Genomic DNA, 23,634 nt, shown 5'->3' on the forward strand with positions numbered 1-23,634 from the left:
AATTTATCAGTAAAACGAAGTGATATATATACATGTAAGTAGGTGATCGGGCGGATGGTGCCGGATCACGTCGGTTTTCTCTCGAGCGGATGGTGCCGGATCACGTCGGTTTTCTCTAAGACCCCTCAGACACTTACATCCATCGAATATACAGTAAAGCAATGAGATAGCAGTAGAACACATCAGTTAGTCAAATACGTCAGTAAAGCAAAAGGAGATGTAAGTAAAAGAGATGTAGGGAAATAATGAGAGATATCAGAAAGATTATAACATACGTTACCAGACGGAAAATGCAATGAGAGATGTCAATAAGATAATAACAGAAGTAAAAAAAAAAAAAAAAAAAAACCCTAAAGAGAGATCTCAGCAAGATAATAAGAGACGTCAGACAAAACAATGAAACATGTCAATACGATAAAAACAGACGTAAAAAACAATGAGAGATGTCAATAAGATAATAACTGACGTAACAAAACAATGAGATGTCAGTAAGATAATAACTGACGTCACACAAAACAATGAGATGTCAGTAAGATAATAACTGACGTCACACAAAACAATGAGAGATGTTAGTAAGATAATAACAGACGTCAGACAAAACAACGAGAGATGTCAGTAAGATAATAACTGACGTCAGACGAAACAACGAGAGATGTCAGTAAGATAATAACAGACGTCACACAAAACAACGAGAAATGTCAGTAAGATAATAACTGACGTCACACAAAACAATGAGATGTCAGTAAACAGAAAACGTTCTTTACCATCGATGTAAATTTGACTAAGGATATCATGACCCTTTAAGCGATTGTACTTAAAGAGAACCCCATTTTAGAAATCAATGTTTCAGTTAGAAAAAAATGGTCATACACACCTACATGCAAACACTTGTGCTCTCAACTGTCTTCAAAGTCTGAATATATCAGACCGCAAAAATAACAGCAATTGAGTCAGTTTTTGTAGTTTATTAATTAAATACCACCATAAAATTCACAGTGATGATGCCCGTAAATATACAGAAGGCCACAGTCGGACAAAGTACAACCAACGTGCTGTAATGTAGAGTTTATATATACATCACACATAGCTACATGTATTTATAGTTAAAACACGTGCACATACACCACACACATACGTACCACGCATACTTTCAATCACTCCAACAAGCGCAGACACAGGACTTTACACAAAACAGTTTGTAAGCTGAAAAGGCCCATGGGGTCAATATCAACACATATGATTCTTCAATGACAACCAACCCTTTTATAACAGTGTATTATTACCGTACTAAAACCCTACCAAAGGTATACATAATTGGTGAATAAGTGACGCACAGTTTATATATGAATACCTTTTCTATGGAAGTTATATATAACCAAAAATGTATAATTTTTACCGTTTCAATCTAGACATATACTCATCTATTAGAAACCATTATAGGAATTAGGCTGGGTCCAAATAAATGTAGACTACACTATATGCACAAATATAAACACCCACCCAGTTGTAAGATACACGTATCATATCTAATTCTCTTCAATGGAATATTAAGGTTCATGTACACACATATATATGGGTTCTTTTTTACGTTAAACACTATATAGTATTGCTCTAGTTACCGTGTTTCTGTACAAGAAGTTCTAGTGCAAATTGCAATCCAAATGTATTTTTATTCTCAATATGTAGGGCAATGCACTTCTTACAAGTAATTTGACAATGAATACTTATATATAACGTATAACTTTACATACAATTTTAAGAGAGGTTTCTATAATCAGCTTAAAGTGACCATAATCACCTGCTCACCATTTTGAACATTCGAGTATGGTTAGTTTTAATAGCGGACTAGTGTTTCTAGGAGTATGACTATGACGGAAACAATTGAAATCAGTCTCATCAACATATACAGTTTCTAGGAGTATGACTATGACGGAAACAATTGAAATCAGTCTTATCAACATATACAGTTCGGAAACAATTGAAATCAGTCTCATCAACATATACAGTTTCTAGGAGTATGACTATGACGGAAACAATTGAAATCAGTCTCATCAACATATACAGTTTCTAGGAGTATGACTATGACGGAAACAATTGAAATCAGTCTCATCAACATATACAGTTTCTAGGAGTATGACTATGACGGAAACAATTGAAATCAGTCTCATCAACATATACAGTTTCTAGGAGTATGACTATGACGGAAACAATTGAAAACAGTAGGTACACATTTGGCTGAATGCCGACCAAACCACATCTGTCAAATGTTGGTTTGTAAGTGAGGTTGTTTGAGGGGTTCATTACAATAGGTTAATGCTGACTATACACCCGACAGGCAAATGCTTCTGAGAGAGGCGAGTTGATGATGGGAGGCAACTCAACCTGGTAATACTAAAACAAATGTCTATAACTCTGTTGGCATTGCGAACTACCAAAGTTTGGAAAATATGCTATACTGAAGAAAAACTGTAGAACTGCAGTACACGTTGACGGGAGTACTGCCCATTAACAAACATACCGGTAGATTTCCTTTAACACACATACCGGTAGATTTCCTTTAACAAACATACCGGTAGATTTCCCATTATCAAACATACCGGTAGATTTCCCATTAACAAACATACCGGTAGATTTCCCATTAACAAACATACCGGTAGATTTCCCATTAACAAACATACCGGTAGATTTCCCATTATCAAAGATACCGGTAGATTTCCCATTAACAAACATACCTGTAGATTTCCCATTAACAAACATACCGGTAGATTTCCTTTAACAAACATACCGGTAGATTTCCTTTATCAAACATACCGGTAGATTTCCCATTAACAAACATACCGGTAGCTTTCCTTTAACAACCATACCGGTAGATTTCCCATTAACACACATACCGGTAGATTTCATTTTACAAACATACCGGTAGATTTCCCATTAACAAACATACCGGTAGATTTCCAATTAACAAACATACCGGTAGATTTCCCATTAACAAACATACCTGTAGATTTCCCATTAACAAACATACCGGTAGATTTCCCATTAACAAACATACCGGTAGATTTCCCATTAACAAACATACCTGTAGATTTCCCATTAACAAACATACCTGTAGATTTCCCATTAACAAACATACCGGTAGATTTCCCATTAACAAACATACCGGTAGATTTCCTTTAACAAACATACCGGTATATTTCCCATTAACAAACATACCGGTAGATTTCCAATTAACAAACATACCGGTAGATTTCCCATTAACAAACATACCTGTAGATTTCCCATTAACAAACATACCGGTAGGTTTCCCATTAACAAACATACCGGTAGATTTCCCATTAACAAACATACCGGTAGATTTCCCATTAACAAACATACCGGTAGATTTCCCATTAACAAACATACCGTTAGATTTCCCATTAACAAACATACCGGTAGATTTCCCATTAACAAACATACCGGTAGATTTCCTTTAACAAACATACCGGTAGATTTCCTTTTACAAACATACCGGTAGATTTCCCATTATCAAACATACCGGTAGATTTCTCATTAACAAACTTACCGGTAGATTTCCCCATTAATTAGACTGGATAGGATTCACATATGATAAACCATTTCGTGGACATCTTTAACCATGTTCAGATTCATACACAATTGTGCCACAAGGCCAACAGAGTTATAGACTTTGATCCATTACAGAAATGCAATTTTGTGGCTAAGGAGGATGTTTATAAGACTGGAAAAGCATACTTGGTTAACTTTGCAACATAACGATTCACGAAACAGGTGATAATAAAGCTAGTCGGCGATTAATTTTGACATGCGGGTAAATATAGAGTTGTGCGGTATTTTACAGCTAAAAGGCAATAGTCTAGATCTCATTCTTAACTCATCGTGTATTATCGTGGAAATATGCAGTAATATCTATTTCCGAGGAGTTCCGGATACTCCAGATCTTGGTATAAATGTACAAATATCATAAATTTGTTTCAGAAGCTTATCAGATACGTTGTGTATTTACAAACCACATTAGCCGAAAATGTGGCATAACAAACAGTTGTTTACACTTAAAAGCTGTCGGTATAAAACATGTCCGTATTTATAAAACAAACACAGTTACACTGAAGCTTCACAAGGGAGACAACTCGTAAAAAACACCGACAGGCCACATGTGATTGGTCGGATAGTCAGCAGTAGATACTGGAACGCAGCCTCGTGACTTGACGTCACAGTTCGTGAAAGCTGTCGGAGAAAGGAAGACGTAGATTGTTGTTATATCGTGATACTGGTGTTACAGCTATAACTAGCATCCGACGGAAAGCAGATCTAGTTTTCAAAGAACAATTAAAGGCCCGTTCTTGTACAATGACAGGTCAAAGGTCAATCATTGTTAATATCTGACGTCTAACACACTAAGGCAATTTTCTTAGAGGTTTGTGAAGGACAATGGCAATTAGAAAGCCATGAACCTCGTCAGAAACAACATCAGTAACTGGTACGACGTTTATTCTGGTGACCTTCGAATGACATTGACACTACGGGGAGTGCACGTTGTGTGGTTCAGTTATTCCTAAAAGAAACGAAAACAAAACACCTTTTATTATATATTTTAATTTTTTGGATGACTAAGTGATATGACTTAGTAGTTGTGTCGCTAAAACGACATTGGTTCAAGGGTGATATTTGAAATACATCGATATCGTAGAATTCTGTGTGGACTGTCTGTCCCGTAACTTCAAATAATGGCCAACAATCAGCCGAGAAAGTATACATTCACGATAAAGATAAGGCAAGGTCAATGTATTTCTCCCTTGATTTGATACTTTTTTGGAATTATCCATCCAAGATATTTTAGGGTTTACTATCACTGACGTTATATACACACCTCGATTTTCTCAAAGTAAAAACAAGATGCAAACAGAAGATACCAAAAAATTGGTCCTTTAATGTACATCAAAGGAATTTTATAACGGTACATGTGGTTGACTGTGTTGCTTTGAAGTTGGGCGTCGCTTCGAAGGAAGCCTCTGCAGACATGTGATTGGTCACTTTTTTTCTCCTGCATTGCCTTAGTTCAGCTATGAGATAGTCCAGGTGTGGATATAAAGTCAGTGACAGTAAACCTTGGAGCATCGAGTATTTTTTTTATACATTTTTATATATACAAATAAATTTAAATTTAAATTTGTAGTTTGTATACATAACCTACCCGTATCCATCCCTAAAATATAGGGGTGGAGTAGTTTGTGACGCCAGTGGGTTCCGGATCGTCTTTGATCTTGTCCTCAAGACCAGGGATGATCTTCACCATGTCCTCCTTCTTAGCGTTACGCTTGAGATAGAGCGTTACGCAGACGATGGCTGTGGATTGCGAGGCCAGGAAGGCCAGGCCCACGAGGATAATGGACCAACTATACTGGTACTGGAAGTCTCCTGTATCCGGTTTGGCGTGGGAGGCCTCGTCATTGATAAAGGTAATATATAAGATGATGCCCACAGCCATACAGAGTCCTGAAATAAGGAGCAAAGGGAGGTAATGTACCATAAAGCAGATACACCGGAACGTTTTAACTATATATTACCAGGTAGCATGACATTTTCGTGTTGTCTTTTTGTATAGAGAAACTCTTGCCCTTTTTATAGTGCCATATTACTGATGAATGTCACCGAAGACACTAAGAAACACACCCCACCCGGTCACAGTATACTGATAACGGGCAAACCAGTGGTCCCACTCCTTTAATGCTGACCGCAAATGGTGTGTCTCGGCCAGGGGACAGAACCCAGAACCTTCCTTACAGGTGCAAGCGTTCACCCAAAGGTCAAAAGTGAGGTGGTGCCAAGGTAGGCATTATGAAACAAAGTCAGTCAGGAAGAAAAGATCCTAAATTTAGTCGCCTTTTACGATCATGCAATAGGGGCAGCAGGTGCAATTCTAACGCCCTATCTGCAGGCCAATGTCAGATACTGTTAGAAAATAACAAATCAAGTGCAATGTCACTTACTAATATGAATATACTTCGAAATAGCATACCGAGGTTAATGTCAGTATTTGGTACGATAATTGTATACAGTGGATCCTCGATAAACCGGGCATTTGCATCCTCTGCTCAATCCGTCCGGATTGTGAATTTTCACCGGATTACATTTACTTGGTCAACAATAAAAACCATTCCCAGATATTTCCGTCCGGACTGTGAGTTTTCCAGATTATCGACGTCCGAACTATCGCGGGTCTACTGAAGGTCAAGGCCATTATTCAGCGGCAGTATATGGAGGTGTCGGTTCGCTTGAAGTATGGCACACAAAAATAGCGGATAAAACAAGTCGAAGAATTAGAAGATGTACTCTCTTTAACACGGTTACGTATTAGACATGCTAGAGTACCGCTTCTCTCTGCCAGGCGTCGTCCTTCTTCGTTACGGAGCCTAGCTGAGAGTAAAAGGTAATTACACTGCGTTCGGCTGGTTGAGAAATGTGACACTGGAATATTAGCACCAGATGCTGTTAATCTGTGCCATGGCGGGAACACTGGAGCAATGATATCATGTTTGAGGAAACGAAAATTTTAAATATAGCAATGCATAGAAGGAAAATTAAAATCATGCATTATTTAGGTAGGGGGTCGGTTATACTGGGCGTGAGTGAGAGACTGAGAAAAAGATTCATGAAGCAATGCTATAGTGGTGGAATGTTAGACAAATTTCTGTGGGTTTAGTTATTAGAAAGAAATGTGAAATCAATATATTGTCGAGTTTTTATCATTTTTCTCTGAATTATCTTACTTTGATATTGTAATTTATAATTTCCGTTATTATGTGCGGGACTGCCTATTTCTAAACCAGGACTTTATTTTAGTTTCAAAATTAATGAAACATCTTTTTTTTAAAGAGAATTACCCACGGAAAAATTAAGATAATTTTTACGCTAAGCGCTATGTAGGAGCAGAAACAGCCACTTTTATAGACAATAGCATAATGGAACCAAGAGAGCAATCCTCATATGAGTCATGACCAAAAGTGTGACGGTACGTATATATATATATATAAAGGGAAAGATAGGATCTTAAATTTTGTCGCCTTTTACGATATCGTGAAATGGGGACAGCAGGAACAATTGTTAAGCCGTAACTGCAGAACAGCGGCAGTAAGAACAGGAAGCATATGTGTCAGTGTGACTGTAGTCGGCATTACTGACGATATCTGTTGAGAAAGTAGTACTTTTATACAGAAAGTGTAGCTGACGTTACGGGAGAACTCGGACCATCCTGAAGTTGGAGCATTGCAAACTCGGACATTCATCATATTTTATTATATATTATCTTTTCTCTTCTTCCTAACTGACTTTGTTTCCTAACGCCTCCCTTGGCACCGCCCGAACTTTTGTCCTTTTGTTGAGCGTTCGCCCTTATGAGGAAGACTGTTGGTTCTGTCCCCTGGCCGAGACACACCAAAGTCTATAAAAGTGGTAGTTTCTGCTCCTGCTTAGCGCTCAGCAAACAGGGAGTGGGACGACTGGTTCGCCCGTTGTCAGTACAATGTGACCGGGTGGGGTGTGTTGCTTAGTTTCTTCGGCGGCATGCTTCAGTGATATAGCACTATTGAAAGGACAACAGTTTCACTAAACAAGAAGACACTACACGAACATACCGCAGTCGCCCAAAACACGCACCTCGCACTTCATACACGCTACACACTGCATGGGAGGCCGTCCTTACATGACCCTGGCTGTTAATAGGACGTTAAAATAACCAAACAAACAAACAAACAAACTAATAGTTATCCAGGTCAGGTTGATGGTCATTTTGCCTCTATCTTGAAAGTTATGTAAAGCCTAATCTCATTGGTTGGTTGGTTTTAACTCTGCCAATGAGATTAGGCTTTACAAAACTTTCAAAATAGTGGCAAAATGGCCGTCAACCTGACCCGGATAACTATAAGCACTGAAAAACGACATAAGGACCACGAGAGGGGGATTTGAACGAAGCGTAAAACAAGTAAATACGTTTGTTTTCACCTGATGTTTGTTTATATCAAAGCCTGTTATTGTAGGCTGCCGTGTTTTCAGTGTAGCGAATAGACATTTTCGTTTGCAAAAATGTTCTCGATCGTGTCCGACTAAGTAAAGTTCGTCAATTTTTCAAGTTTCGAGGCTGTTTGTAAAAAAAAGTGGACTAGTTCAGTAGGATTTCTTGTTATCATCTTGAAGTTTAACATCTTAACTTTCAATTAAGACCGAAGCTGTCGAAATATCTGGTCTGAACACTTTGAACTAAATTCCCAATTTTGCATAACGGAGGAGTTCCTTACCTTTCTCTATATATTAGTCTATAATGGGTCTTTGACTTACCAGCGTGCTAAATACCTATGCTGTAACGATAGCTGACATCATACAACGTTGTGGTTGTGCTGACCGTAAGGTATAGACAGTATAGACCTAGCTGAACTCGATATTACTTTAGTACTGGCATTGAGGATCTTGACATTGTGTTACTGACGTTGGAGTAAATATAACACTGCTGTCATTTAGGCATTGACATTACTTGACTGACCTTGAAGTATAGATAACACTGCAGACATTATGGCCTTGACATTGCGTTGTAGGGTGCCCATCACACTAAACACACCGGAACACAAAGCCAGCACGAGACTTGTCACGAAAAAGGGTGTGGCGCCGAGCTGGGCCTCTGAAATAAGACCACATCATAAATAAGATTACAACATTTAATATTACTTTGATGTTGGAACAGTCTGCATGTGTCACCAAAACTTCAAACAATACTCAAGAAATAAAATATTGTGTAGTTATTGTCTAATGCCGCGCCTCATAATGCTAGACTATGATTTGAAGTGGGGGAAAAACACGCACACACTGTAGAACATAAAAGCTAACGTAAAAGAACAAGGAAAATACACATTCCTGTCGAATGCCCCGACTCGGCGTGAAAAACTGCAACTCTACCGACTGAGCTAAAGAGGCATACTCCGTCATCTGAGTGACAAGCTACACTGACCTGCTGCTTTTACACTGTAAGTATCCATACACAATAAAACAGAGGCATGAACGAAAGAGATATACACAGAAATGTAGAAAATAAACCTAGATATACACAAACATTGAAGAGAGAGAAAAGAAAACAGATTTAGAAGCAAAAAATAACAGATTGATGAAGAGAAATTGATGTAGCCGATATAGCGCAGAGGCTCATGACGGAGCATGTTACCATTAATATCTGGATAGAGTTCTCATGGATCAAAACAGAATTAGGGCAAATAATGATTAGATAAAGCTTATGGCAGATTTTTAGCCCACCATCATCAGATGGTGGGCTATTCAAATCGCCCTGCGTCCGTGGTCCGTGGTCCGTCCGTAAACAATGCTTGTTATCACTATTTCTTAACTACTGCAGGGATTTTGTTCAAACTTCACATGGAGGGTCCCCTTGGTCCATATTTGTGCCATACAGATTTTGTGGCTGATCGGAAAAACAAGATGGCCGCCAGGCAGCCATCTTTGATTTTGGCAGTTGAAGATTGTTATCGATATCTCTTGAGAACTACTGAAGGGATTTTGTTCAAACTTCACATGGAGGTTACCCTTGGTCCCTAGTTGTGCCATACAGATTTTGAGGCTGATCGGAAAAACAAGATGGCCGCCAGGCAGCCATCTTTGATTTTGGCAGTTGAAGTTTGTTATCAATATTTCTTGAGAACTACTAAAGGGATTTTGTTCAAACTTCACATGGAGGTTACCCTTGGTCCCTAGTTGTGCCATACAGATTTTGAGGCTGATCGGAAAAACAAGATGGCCGCCAGACAGCAATCTTTGATTTTGGCAGTTGAAGTGTTTATCGATATTTCTTGAGAACTACTGAAGGGATTTTGTTCAAACTTCACATGGAGGTTACCCTTGGTCCCTAGTTGTGCCATACGGATTTTGAGGCTGATCGGAAAAACAAGATGGCCGCCAGACAGCCATCTTTGATTTTGGCAGTTGAAGTTTGTTATCGATATTTCTTGAGAACTACTGAAGGGATTTTGTTCAAACTTCACATGGAGGTTACCCTTGGTCCCTAGTTGTACCATAAAGATTTTGAGGCTGATAGGAAAAACAAGATGGTCGCCAGGCCGCCATCTTAGATTTTGATAGTTAAAGTTTGTTATCGCTATTTCTCAGATAGTACTGAAGGGATCTGTCTCAAATTTTATATGTAGGTTCCCCTAGGGACCTGGTTGTGCATATTTTATTTTGGGACCGATCGGTCAACAAGATGGCCGCCAGGCAGCCATCTTGGATTTTGTTAAAACTTATTCAGTTTGTTATCGCTATTTCTCAGAAAGTACTGAAGGGATCTATCTCAAAATTCATACGTAGGTTCCCCGAGGGCCCTAGTTGTGCATATTGTGATTTGGGACCGATCGGTCAACAAGATTGCTGTCAGGCAGCCATCTTGGATTTTGATAGTCAAGGTTTGATATCCCTATTTCTCAAAAAATGCTGAAGGGATCTTTCTCAAATTTAATATGTAGGTTCCCTTAGGGCCCTAGTTGTGCATATTGCATTTTTGGACCAATCGGTGAACAAGATGGCCGCCAGGCCGCCATCCAAAAGATGGTCGCCAGGCCGCCATCTTAGATTTTGATAGTTAAAGTTTGTTATCGCTATTTCTCAGATAGTACTGAAGGGATCTGTCTCAAATTTTATATGTAGGTTCCCCTAGGGACCTGGTTGTGCATATTTTATTTTGGGACCGATCGGTCAACAAGATGGCCGCCAGGCAGCCATCTTGGATTTTGTTAAAACTTATTCAGTTTGTTATCGCTATTTCTCAGAAAGTACTGAAGGGATCTATCTCAAAATTCATACGTAGGTTCCCCGAGGGCCCTAGTTGTGCATATTGTGATTTGGGACCGATCGGTCAACAAGATTGCTGTCAGGCAGCCATCTTGGATTTTGATAGTCAAGGTTTGATATCCCTATTTCTCAAAAAATGCTGAAGGGATCTTTCTCAAATTTAATATGTAGGTTCCCTTAGGGCCCTAGTTGTGCATATTGCATTTTTGGACCAATCGGTGAACAAGATGGCCGCCAGGCCGCCATCCAAAAGATGGTCGCCAGGCCGCCATCTTAGATTTTGATAGTTAAAGTTTGTTATCGCTATTTCTCAGATAGTACTGAAGGGATCTGTCTCAAATTTTATATGTAGGTTCCCCTAGGGACCTGGTTGTGCATATTTTATTTTGGGACCGATCGGTCAACAAGATGGCCGCCAGGCAGCCATCTTGGATTTTGTTAAAACTTATTCAGTTTGTTATCGCTATTTCTCAGAAAGTACTGAAGGGATCTATCTCAAAATTCATACGTAGGTTCCCCGAGGGCCCTAGTTGTGCATATTGTGATTTGGGACCGATCGGTCAACAAGATTGCTGTCAGGCAGCCATCTTAGATTTTGATATTCAAAGTTTGTTATCGCTATTTCTCAGAAAGTATTGAATGGATCTTTCTCAAATTTCACATGTAGGTTCCCCTAGGGCCCTAGTTGTGCATATTGCGATTTGGGACCGATTGATCGACAAGATGGCCGCAAAGGAGTCATCTTGGATTTTGATAGTTGAAGTTTGTTACCGCTATTTCTCAAAAGGTACTGAAGCGATCTGTCTCAAATTTTATATGTAGTATGTTTGGAAAAGTTTAAAAAGTAGAGAAAAGATCCATCTTTCCTTTGTCAGATATATATCATTCTTTGGTGGGTGATCTCTTGTAGCATGTGTTATGACATTGAGTAAGGCTTATAACAGATTGAATAGGAATTATGGCATTAGGGTTGATTGATTATTTTAACGTCCTATTAATAGCTAGGGTCATGTAAGGACGGCCTCCCATGTAAGCAGTGTGTAGCGTGTGTGAAGTGCGAGGCGGATGTTTTGATAGACTGCGGTATGTTCGTGTTGTGTCTTCTTGTATAGTGGAAATATTGCCCTTTCTATAGTGCTATATTACGGAAGCATGCCGCCGAAGACACCAAGCAACACTCTCCACCCAGTCACATTATACTGACAACGGGCGAACCAGTCGTCCCACTCCCTGTTTGCTGAGCGCTAAGCAGGAGCAGAAACTACCACTATTAAACACTTTGGTGTGTCTGAGGACAGAACACAGAGCCTTACTCACAGGGGCGAACGCTCAACTCAAGGCCAAAGTGAGGCGGTGCCTAGGGAGGCATTGGGGAACATAAAGTCAGGTAGGAAGAAGAGAAAAGATAACATCCTAAATTTAGTAGCGTTTTAAGATCATGCAATAGGGGCAGCAGGTACAATTCTAACGCCCTACCTGAACATTAGGTAAAGCTTATAATGTTCAATAAGGATTATGACATAAAATAAGGAATATATGACATTTTAAATTAGGCATACGACATATAAGGACTATAATCTATTGAAAAAGGGTTATGACAGATTAAATCAGGATTATGTCATATTGAATAATGTGTTACAGTTTATGATTTATTGAATAAGGCTGATTAAGGTTTGAATAAGGCTAATGATTTTATATTGAACATGTTATATTGAACATAGTTATGACGTTTTGAATAACGAACAAGGACATAGTCATTCAGATCCCACGCCAATGGAGATATCAAAGCTGAAGTAAGTTTGATTGTGGAGACTTATGTGTATGAAAAAAACCAGGAAAAAGGAAGTTGAGCTAAAGAATGATGGTGTATAATTCAAGTAGAGCGGGGCTGCAATTGTTGAATCAGGTATACAGTCTTGACATTTATATTAGACTATATACACCATGATGGGTGGAGTTTTGCAAAGTAACATTTACCATTTACCATGATATTTTCAGCAATGTCTCCATGGTAACGGAAAAAGTGAAAAAAATGAAAACCTAAAAATAGCAAAAGGTACGACTAGACCATAAAAAGAATGTGTCTATGAAGTTTCGTGGAAATATCTCTGCTGGTTTTAGAGTTATGCTCCGGAAATGAACCTGCTACAAAAATATGATATTTTCAGCAATGTTTCTATGGTTACAGAAAAAAGCACGAAAAGTGAAAACCTAAAAATAGCAAAAGGCACTACTAGACCATAAGAACAATGTATCTATGAAGTTTCATGGAAATATCTCTGCTGGTTTTAGAGTTGTGCTCCGGAAACGATTCTTACGCAAAAATCTGCCATTTTCAGCAATGTTTCCATGGTTACAGAAAAAAGTACAAAAAGTGAAAACCTTAAAATAGCAAAAGGCACTACTAGACCATAAGACTAATGTGCCTATGGAGTTCCGTGCATATATCTCAACCGGTTTTCCAGTTATGCTGCGGAAACGAACCTGGTACAAAAATATGATATTTTCAGCAATGTTTCCATGGTTACGGAAAAAGTGCAAAAAATGAAAACCTAAAAATAGCAAAAGGCACTACTAGACCATAAGAACAATGTGTCTATGAAGTTTCATGGAAATATCTCTGCTGGTTTTAGAGTTGTGCTCCGGAAACGATTCTTGCACAAAAATCTGCCATTTTCAGCAATGTTTCCATGGTTACAGAAAAAAGTACAAAAAGTGAAAACCTTAAAATAGCAAAAGGCACTACTAGACCATAAGACCAATGTGTCTATGAAGTTTCGTGGAAATATCTCTTCTGGTTTTAGAGTTATGCTCCGGAAACGAACCTGGTAAAAAATATGATATTTTCAGCAATGTTTCCATGGTTACGGAAAAAATGCAGACAATGAAAATCTAAAAATAGCAAAAGGCACTACTAGACCATAAGACCAATGTGTGTATGAAGTTTCTACTGGTTTTAGAGTTATGCTCCGGAAACCGTTCGTACGGACGGACGGACGGACGGAACCCATTTGTATATCCCCGCCAACTTCGTTGGGCGGGGGATAAAAACACTTTGTATTACATTGCTACTGGCTAATGCCAGGTCGAATAAGGTTAAAACCGTGTACCTGCAATGGAGCTAGATATAGCCTGATTTTCCTGTCTCGTCCGATGGTAGTCAATGGTGTACTCCAAGGCCAGACAGAAATAGTCATTACTTGTATTATCTGTAAATACAGTAGTAATTACTGAGGTTATATGTAACTAAAGTAGTAATTACTGTGGTTATCTGTACATAAAGTAATAGTTACTGACTAAAGTAATAATTACTGATGTTATCTATAACTAAAGTACTTATTACTGAGGTTATCGGTAATTAAGTAATGGTTACTGACTAAAGTCGTAATTACTGAGGTTATCTGTAACTAAAGTACTAATTACTCAGGTTATCTGTAAATAAATTACTAATAACTGAGGTTATCTGTATATAAAGTAGTAACTACTGTGGTTATCTGTAAATAAAGTAATAGTTACTGACTAAAGTACTAATTACTGTGGTTATCGATATAAAGTTGTGATTACTGAAGTTATCTGTAAATAAAGTAACTCAGGTTATCGATAAAGAAAGTAGTAATTACTGAGGTAATCTATAAAAAAAGATATAATTACTAAGGTTATATGTAACTGAAGAATTATTTGTAACAAGAATGGTAATTACTGAAGTGATCTGTAAATATAGTAAGAATTACTGAGGTTATCTGTCAATAAAGTAAGAATTACTGAGGTTACCTGTCAACAAAGTAGTAATTACTGAGGTTATCTGTAAATAAAGTAATAGGTACTGAGGTTATCTGTAAATAAAGTAATAGTTACTGAGGTTATCTGCAGGTAAAGTAGTGATTACTGGGGTTATCTGTAACTAAAGTAGTGATTACTGGGGTTATCTGTAACTAAAGTAGTAATTACTGGGGTTATATGTAACTAAAGTAGTAATTACTGGGGTTATCTGTAAATAAAGTAGTAATTACTGGGGTTATCTGTAAATAAAGAAGTAATTACTGGGGTTATCTGTATATAAAGTAGTAATTACTGAGGTTATCTGTAACTAAAGTAGCTATAACGGAGGTTATCTGTAACTTTAGTAGCTATAACGGAGGTTATCTGTAACTAAAGTAGTGATTACTGGGGTTATCTTTAACTAAAGAAGTAATTACTGAGGTTATATGTAACTAAAGTAGTGATTACTGGGGTTATCTGTATATAAAGTAGTAATTACTGAGGTTATCTGTAACTAAAGTAGTAATTACTGAGGTTATCTGTAACTTAAATAGTAATTACTGAGGTTATCTGTAACTAAAGAAGTGATTACTGGGGTTATCTGTATATAAAGTAGTAATTACTGAGGTTATCTGTAACTAAAGTAGTAATTACTTAGGTTATCTGTAACTAAAGTAGTAATTACTGAGGTTATCTGTAACTAAAGTAGTAATTACTGAGGTTATCTGTAACTAAAGTAGTGATTACTGAGGTTATCTGTAACTAAAGAAGTGATTACTGGGGTTATCTGTATATAAAGTAGTAATTACTGAGGTTATCTGTAACTAAAGTTGTAATTACTGAGGTTATCTGTAACTAAAGAAGTGATTACTGGGGTTATCTGTATATAAAGTAGTAATTACTGAGGTTATCTGTATATAAAGTAGTTATTACTTAGGTTATCCGTATATAAAGTAGTAATTACTAGCTAAAGTAGTAATTACTAGGGTTATCTGTATATAAAGTAGTAATTACTGAGGTTATCTGTAACTAAAGTAGTAATTACTAGGGTTATCTGTATATAAAGTAGTAATTACTGAGGTTATCTGTATATAAAGTAGTTATTACTTAGGTTATCCGTATATAAAGTAGTAATTACTAACTAAAGTAGTAATTACTAGGGTTATCTGTATATAAAGTAATAGTTACTGAGGTTATCTGTAACTAAAGTAGTAATTACTGAGGTTATCTGTAACTAAAGTATTAATTACTAGGGTTATCTGTATATAAAGTAGTTATTACTTAGGTTATCCGTATATAACGTAATAGTTACTAACAAAAGTAGTAATTACTGAGGTCTTCTGCAAATAAAGTAGTAATTACTGAGGTTATCTGTAATTTGAGTAGCTATAACGGAGGTTATCTGTAACTTGAATAGTAATTACTGGGATTATATTTAAATAAAGTAGAAATTACTGAGGTAGGTGAATAAGTAATCATAACTCACATTATCTGTATATAGCAATGATTACTCGATATCTGTAAAACAGAACGTATTACGTTTGATCTATAGTGAAATACTAACTGTTGGTAGGATGTATATGTGTGAAAGTAACGTGTACGTGCATGGTTACAATGTTGGTGTGATGTATGTGTATGACAGTAACGTGTACGTACATGGTTACAATGTTGGTGTGATGTATGTGTATGACAGTAACGTGTACGTACATGGTTACAATGTTGATGTGATGTATGTGTGTGACAATAACGTGTACGTGCATGGTTACAATGTTGGTGTGATGTATGTGTATGACAGTAACGTGTACGTACATGGTTACAATGTTGGTGTGATGTATGTGTATGACAGTAACGTGTACGTACATGGTTACAATGTTGATGTGATGTATGTGTGTGACAGTAACGTGTACGTACCTGGTTACAATGTTCGTGTGATGTATGTGTGTGACAGTAACGTGTATGTACATGGTTGGAATGTTGGTGTGATGTATGTGTGTAACAGTAACGTGTACGTACATGGTTACAATTTTGATGTTATGTATGTGTATGACAGTAACGTGTACGTACATGGTTACAATGTTGGTAGGATGTATGTGTTACAGTAACGTGTACGTACATGGTTAGAATGTCTGTTTGATGTATGTGTATGACAGTAACGTGTACGTACATGGTTAAAGTATTGGTGTGATGTATGTGTGTGACAGTAACATGTACGTACCTGGTTACAATGTTGGTGTGATGTATATATTTGACAGTAACGTGTACATACATGACTACAATGTTGGTGTGATGTATGTGTGTGACAGTAACCTGTACGTTCCTGGTTACCATGTCGGCGTGATGTATGTGTATGACAGTAACGTGTGCGTACATGGTTAAAATATTGGTGTGATGTATTTGTAAGACAGTAACGTGTACGTACTTGGTTACAATGTTGGCGTGATGTATATGTATGACAGTTATGTGTACGTACCTGGTTACAATGTTGGTGTGATGTATGTGTGTGACAGGAACGTGTACGTGCATCGTTAGAATGTCGGTGTGATGTATGTGTGACAGGAACGTGTACGTGCATGGTTACAATGTTGGTGTGATGTATGTGTGACAGTACACATGTGCGTACATGGTTGGAATGTTGGTGTGATGTATATGTGTGACAGTTACACGTACGTACCTGGTTACAATGTTGGTGTGATGTATGTGTATGACGGTAACGTGTACGTACATGGTTAAAATATTGGTGTGATGTATGTGTGTGACAGTAACATGTACATACATGGTTAGAATATTGGTGTGATGTATGTGTGTGACAGTAACGTGTACGGACATGGTTAGAATGTTGGTGTGATATATATGTGTGACAGTAACGTGTACGTTAGTGGTTACAATGTTGGTGTGATGTAAATGTGTGACAGTAACGTGTACGTACCTGGTTACAATGTTGGTGTGATGTATATGTGTGACAGTAACGTGTATGTACATGGTTAAAATATTGGTGTGATGTATGTGTGTGACAGAAACGTGTACGTACCTGGTTAGAATGTTGGTGTGATGTATGTGTATGACGGTAACGTGTACAAACATGGTTAAAATATTTGTGTGATGTATGTGTGTGACAGTAACGTGTACGTACCTGGTTACAATGTTGGTGTGATGTATATGTGTGACAGTTACGTTTACGTACTTGGTTACAATGTTGGTAGGATGTATGTGTGTGACAGTAATGTGTACGTACCTGGTTACAATGTTGGTGTGATGTATATGTGTGACAGTTACGTGTACGTACTTGGTTACAATGTTGGTGTGATGTATGTGTATGACGGTAATGTGTACGTGCATGGTTACAATGTTGGTGTGATGTATGTGTGTGACAGTAACGTGTACGTACATGGTTACAATGTTGATGTGATGTATGTGTGTGACAGTAACGTGTACGTACCTGGTTAGAATGTCTGTTTGATGTATGTGTATGACAGTAACGTGTACGTACCTGGTTAGACTGTTGGTGTGATGTATATGTGTGACAGTTACATGTACGTACCTGGTTACAATGTTGGTGTGATGTATATGTGTGATAGTAAGGTGTACATACATGACTACGATGTTGGTGTGATGTATGTGTGTGATAGTAACGTGTACATACATGACTACGTTGTTGGTGTAATGTATGTGTGTGACAGTAACATGTACGTACCTGGTTACAATGTTGGTGTGATGTATATATTTGACAGTAACGTTGGTGTGATGTATGTGTGTGATAGTAACGTGTACATACATGACTACGATGTTGGTGTAATGTATGTGTGTGACAGTAACAAGTACGTACCTGGTTACAATGTTGGTGTGATGTATATATTTGACAGTAACGTGTACATACATGACTACAATGCTGGTGTGATGTATGTGTGTGACAGTAACCTGTACGTTCCTGGTTACCATGTCGGCGTGATGTATGTGTATGACAGTAACGTGTTAGTACATGGTTAAAATATTGGTGTGATGTATGTGTGTGACAGTAACGTGTACGTACCTGGTTACAATGTTGGTGTGATGTATATGTATGACAGTTATGTGTACGTACCTGGTTACAATGTTGGTGTGATGTATGTGTATGACAGTAACGTGTTAGTACATGGTTAAAATATTGATGTGATGTATATGTATGACAGTAACGTGCACGTACATGATTAAAATGTTGGTGTGATGTATGTGTGTGACAGGAACGTGTACGTGCATTGTTAAAATGTCGGTGTGATGTATGTGTGTGACAGGAACGTGTTCGTGCATGGTTAAAATGTCGGTGTGATGTATGTGTGACTGTAACGTGTACGTACTTGTTACAATGTTTGTGTGATATATGTATGTGAAAATAACGTGTACATACCTGGTTACAATTTTGATGTGATATATGTGTATGACAGTAACGTGTACGTACATGGTTAGAATGTTGATGTGATGTATATGTGTGACAGTTACATGTACGTACCTGGTTACAATTTTGATGTGATATATGTGTATGACAGTAACGTGTACGTGCATGGTTACAATGTTGGTGTGATGTCTATGTGTGACAGTAACGTGTACTTACAAATGTACATGGCTACAATGTTTGTACGTGTGTGTACTGTTGTTGATGACGTACGCATCTTATGTTAATTTTGTGTGTTAAATTGTGTTATTTGTATTTTCTTCATTTTGAGCTTGAAGAAAGTTATTTACTTAATCAGCAATTATTTTACAATTTTGTTTTGTAGGTGATAAGAAACGTAGGTAAGGAAGATGCAAGAAATTATCTTAATCATATTAATGATTCAACGATTTCGTTTTAAAGGGACAATTCAGTCTAAGAAGACATTAAAACTTGCACATATTTCGGAAACAAACCAGTTCTAATGGAAATTAGATTAGTTAGTTTTATTGTGATATGTCAGAACAGCCCACTGTAGTCAAATGTGTGTGAAATGTTCAATCGCAATTACACATAGCCTTGTATGCCGAACCCTGACCCTTGCCGGTGCAAAGATTTTTTTTGTCTAGAACTACTCAAATCGCTCTTACAGTTTTGTTAACATTATCAGATGCATGTTCGAGTCTAAAAAATAATTTCATCAACTCCTCAGTGATCATGTATTGCATTTGTTTAATGTGTGTGACTTTGACTTGGGTAAGGGTACAGTGTACGTGTTGTACCTGCTTAATCGTATTGATCAACGATTTGGATTTTCAATAGTATTGATCAAAATACTTAACAATGTTGTGGAATTTGTCACTACTTTTTGTCATAAATTTCATGAGGAATGTAGAACAACACATTAAACTCGGTCCATATATTTATATATATAGTTTATTCAATCAAACAGCTTAAATCTTACAACTAAATCTTAGGATTCATAGACATACGAATAAGAATTATGTGCAATTTTCACTTGTAACTTTTACCTGAATAGTGATGCCATGTTCATAACATTTTTAATGTCAACGTTGTGTAGATATGTTAGAAGAATGTAAGTTGAAAAGTTGCTCACCTTTCGTACACGTCCGCCATAGTCCAATTTTAGTTGTTAAGTAAAGAGGTTGCAGAATTTTGGTACCATTAAAAAACCCTTCCGCGTATAGAAACTCGTGTGTGATAAGCCAGTTGTCCGTTCCCACCGCAAGCGCCAATGCGCCTATGGACACGGCGCAAAACGCTAAAGATGCGAACGTTAACGTCCATGGAGTGCAGTGCATGTTGTGGCAGTTGTCGTTCTTTGCTCACCCATCTGACCACGTGACACCGGAAGTGAGCCTCGGTTGCACCTGTTGATTCGGACGATGGTGCGAAACATGGGACGAGTGAGTGTTGATTATGACACTTGGTCACGTGACGATTCAATGTGTCGCTCTAGCAACACGTCTCACCAGCCATTAGCCACTGACATTACATTCCTCCAATCCTAGTTTAATGGGGCCCCGTGTTTAAGTTGCCGATGTCCCTTGGAGTTTCACATTGTCACCAGTGTTCTAAATCCGTACCTAGCTAGTGTTTTTTTGTTGGTAAACTGGATTCTAGCCAACACAAGTCTTCTACGTTAAGACTACAGCGCCTAATGCGTCTGACCGTCTACAAACTTGAGTTGAGTACTGCGGCTTCACTATACAGTAGTGACAATGATGGACAAATGTTTGAATGACAAATTATCTACTTACTTTCTGACGTAGAATTACAATCCTGTAGTCTCCAATGACTTTATATGCATTTTGCACGTAGAACCGACATGTACCACTACATAAGTGGATAGACAACAGGAAAATAATCCGTGGCAGTGGCGACACTATCCATTATTTTGAAGACGCTGAAGAATCCATATTCGTAGTTTCTGGCATTTGTGACAACACAACACGACACACATGTTGACACCCACTTTTGACACCTCATACGCTTTACCTGTTGTCTCACCTGTCCGTACACCAGACGTTAGACCTATCCGACCTCCGGACTGAGAAGTGTGAGGGGGAAGCTGTAAAGTGGAGCGTGTGTATGAGCAATGAATCCCACGATCGATACATACTAGTTACTATATCACCATACTCTGTAGAACTCCTGTACGCTAACAAATATCGCAGACTTTTATCACTTGTCATGTGGCTGAAATTTAGATTAAATCCCCTTTTTAAACAATTAACATTATACACTGTTGTGATATAGTGCAGGACGTCACATAATGCTGTTCTTTCATTGTTCGATTTGTCAGTTCTAGTCTCAGTTTCCGTGTGCATTCAAAGCCTGTTCATTTAAACCATTCAATGAATATTGCAATTGATTAAACTTTCAAAAGAATAGACATACCACACGATAGAAGATAAAGTTATGATACTCTACAGTCTATGATATCAACATTATTTGAAGAAACGTATTTTTTTAAATTGATGATAACTATAATTTCATTTTGGTGCCAATAATTATTCAGGCAAACGGTTTCAAGCATCACGATGTTTTATGGGAGTTATTAGCATTACGATGTATTATGGGAGGTATTAGCATAACCATGTATTATGGGAGGTATTAGCATCACCGTGTATTATGGGAGGTATTAGCATTACGATGTATTATAAGAGGTATTAGCATCACCATGTATTATGGGAGGTATTAGCATCACCATGTATCATGGGAGGTATTAGCATCACGATGTATTATTGGAGGTATTAGCATCACCATGTATTATGGGAGGTATTAGCATCACTATGTATTTTGGGAGGTATTAGCATTACGATGTATTATAAGAGGTATTAGCATCACCATGTATTATGGGAGGTATTAGCATCACAATGTATTATGGGAGGTATTAGCATCACAATGTATTATGGGAGGTATTAGCATCACCATGTATTATGGGAGGTATTAGCATCACGATGTATTATAAGAGGTATTAGCATCACAATGTATTATGGGAGGTATTAGCATCACAATGTATTATGGGAGGTATTAGCATTACGATGTATTATAAGAGGTATTAGCATCACCATGTATTATTGGAGGTATTAGCATCACAATGTATTATAAGAGGTATTAGCATCACGATGTATTATGGGAGGTATTAGCATCACCATGTATTATGGGAGGTATTAGCATCACCATGTATTATGGGAGGTATTAGCATTACGATGCAACAAAATTCAGAAAGTTATAACTACCCTAATTATACTTGTAATGCAGACATTAATGTCACATCTGTGATTATAACATACGCTATGATTAAAGTATATCATAAATACCAATTTCAATTACCAAACCTTATTCACTAAGAATTGTGCAGCTAAACTTATGAAACAGCATATGTCACTAAAATTTCCCGAAGACATCTGTTCGCGAAGGATGCTACTTTTATTTTACTAGTATTGGGTTGGATGGATTCCTCAATCTTATTTACCATAGTCTGTTTTATAGTGCATTGGATTGAAGTAATATAACAGTGTCTATTTGAGCTGATTTTAATTAAAAGTTATTGCCCTCCGCCGATTTTATATTGTCGTTAGTAAATTAAATGCCTATTTAATTTTGTTTTTCATATTGATATTGTTGAAAACTATTTTCTTTCAATTTTGTTTCATTGTTGTTTGTCGTATTTGATTATAATATATTATTTACTATTGGTTGTTTGTCGTATTTGATTATAATATATTTTTTACTATTGGTTGTTTGTCGTATTTGATTATAATATATTATTTACTATTGGTTGTTTGCCGTATTTGATTATAATATATTATTTACTATTGGTTGTTTGTCGTATTTGATTATAATATATTATTTACTATTGGTTGTTTGTCGTATTTGATGATAATATATTATTTACTATTGGTTGGTTGTCGTATTTGATTATAATATATTATTTACTATTGGTTGTTTGCCGTATTTGATTATAATATATTTTTTACTATTGGTTGTTAGTCGTATTTGATTATAATATATTATTTACTATTGGTTGTTTGCCGTATTTGATTATAATATATTTTTTACTATTGGTTGTTTGTCGTATTTGATTATATATTTTTTTACTATTGGTTGTTTGTCGTATTTGATTATATATTTTTTACTATTGGTTGTTAGTCGTATTTGATTATAATATATTATTTACTATTGGTTGTTTGTCGTATTTGATTATAATATATTTTTTTCTATTGGTTGTTTGTCGTATTTGATTATATATTTTTTTTACTATTGGTTGTTTTACATTACGTGTCCTACCACCTGTTTGGTGTTTATGAAAGTCAACTGAATCCCTTAAAAGTCCTTCTGTGAACTGTTTTGTAGAGATAAATATACATTCCTATTGAGTGTCCCGGCAAGGAATCGAACATGATCCACGGTTCTACCAACTGAGCCAAAGATGCATGTTACATCAGCTGAGCGTCAGCGGTCGTATTTAACACTATACGTACAAGCCACACCGACCCGCTCCTTTTACAGTTCTTGGTCGTGGATTAATTTGACTGATCCCGAGGAAGGAATGAGAAAAACTTAATTCATTTATATTCATTCGTTTC

The 23,634-nt window shown here is 37.1% G+C and overlaps 1 protein-coding gene across 1 annotated transcript; it reads right to left on the minus strand.

The window, feature by feature from the left end:
* Positions 1-950: 950 nt before the first annotated feature.
* LOC138323073 (voltage-dependent calcium channel gamma-5 subunit-like) lies at positions 951-21,327 on the minus strand. Its single transcript, XM_069267410.1, has 5 exons — positions 20,136-21,327; positions 13,965-14,063; positions 8,552-8,686; positions 5,210-5,511; positions 951-4,570 (listed from the first exon to the last, which is right to left on the minus strand). The coding sequence occupies exons 1-4, from the start codon at positions 20,338-20,340 to the stop codon at positions 5,222-5,224; spliced, it is 729 nt and encodes a 242-aa protein (XP_069123511.1). The 5' UTR covers positions 20,341-21,327; the 3' UTR covers positions 951-4,570; positions 5,210-5,221.
* Between the last annotated feature and the right edge of the window lie 2,307 nt (positions 21,328-23,634).

This window comes from Argopecten irradians, chromosome 5 (genome assembly GCF_041381155.1).
Source record: "Argopecten irradians isolate NY chromosome 5, Ai_NY, whole genome shotgun sequence".
In the NCBI taxonomy this organism is placed as follows: Eukaryota; Metazoa; Mollusca; class Bivalvia; order Pectinida; family Pectinidae; genus Argopecten; species Argopecten irradians.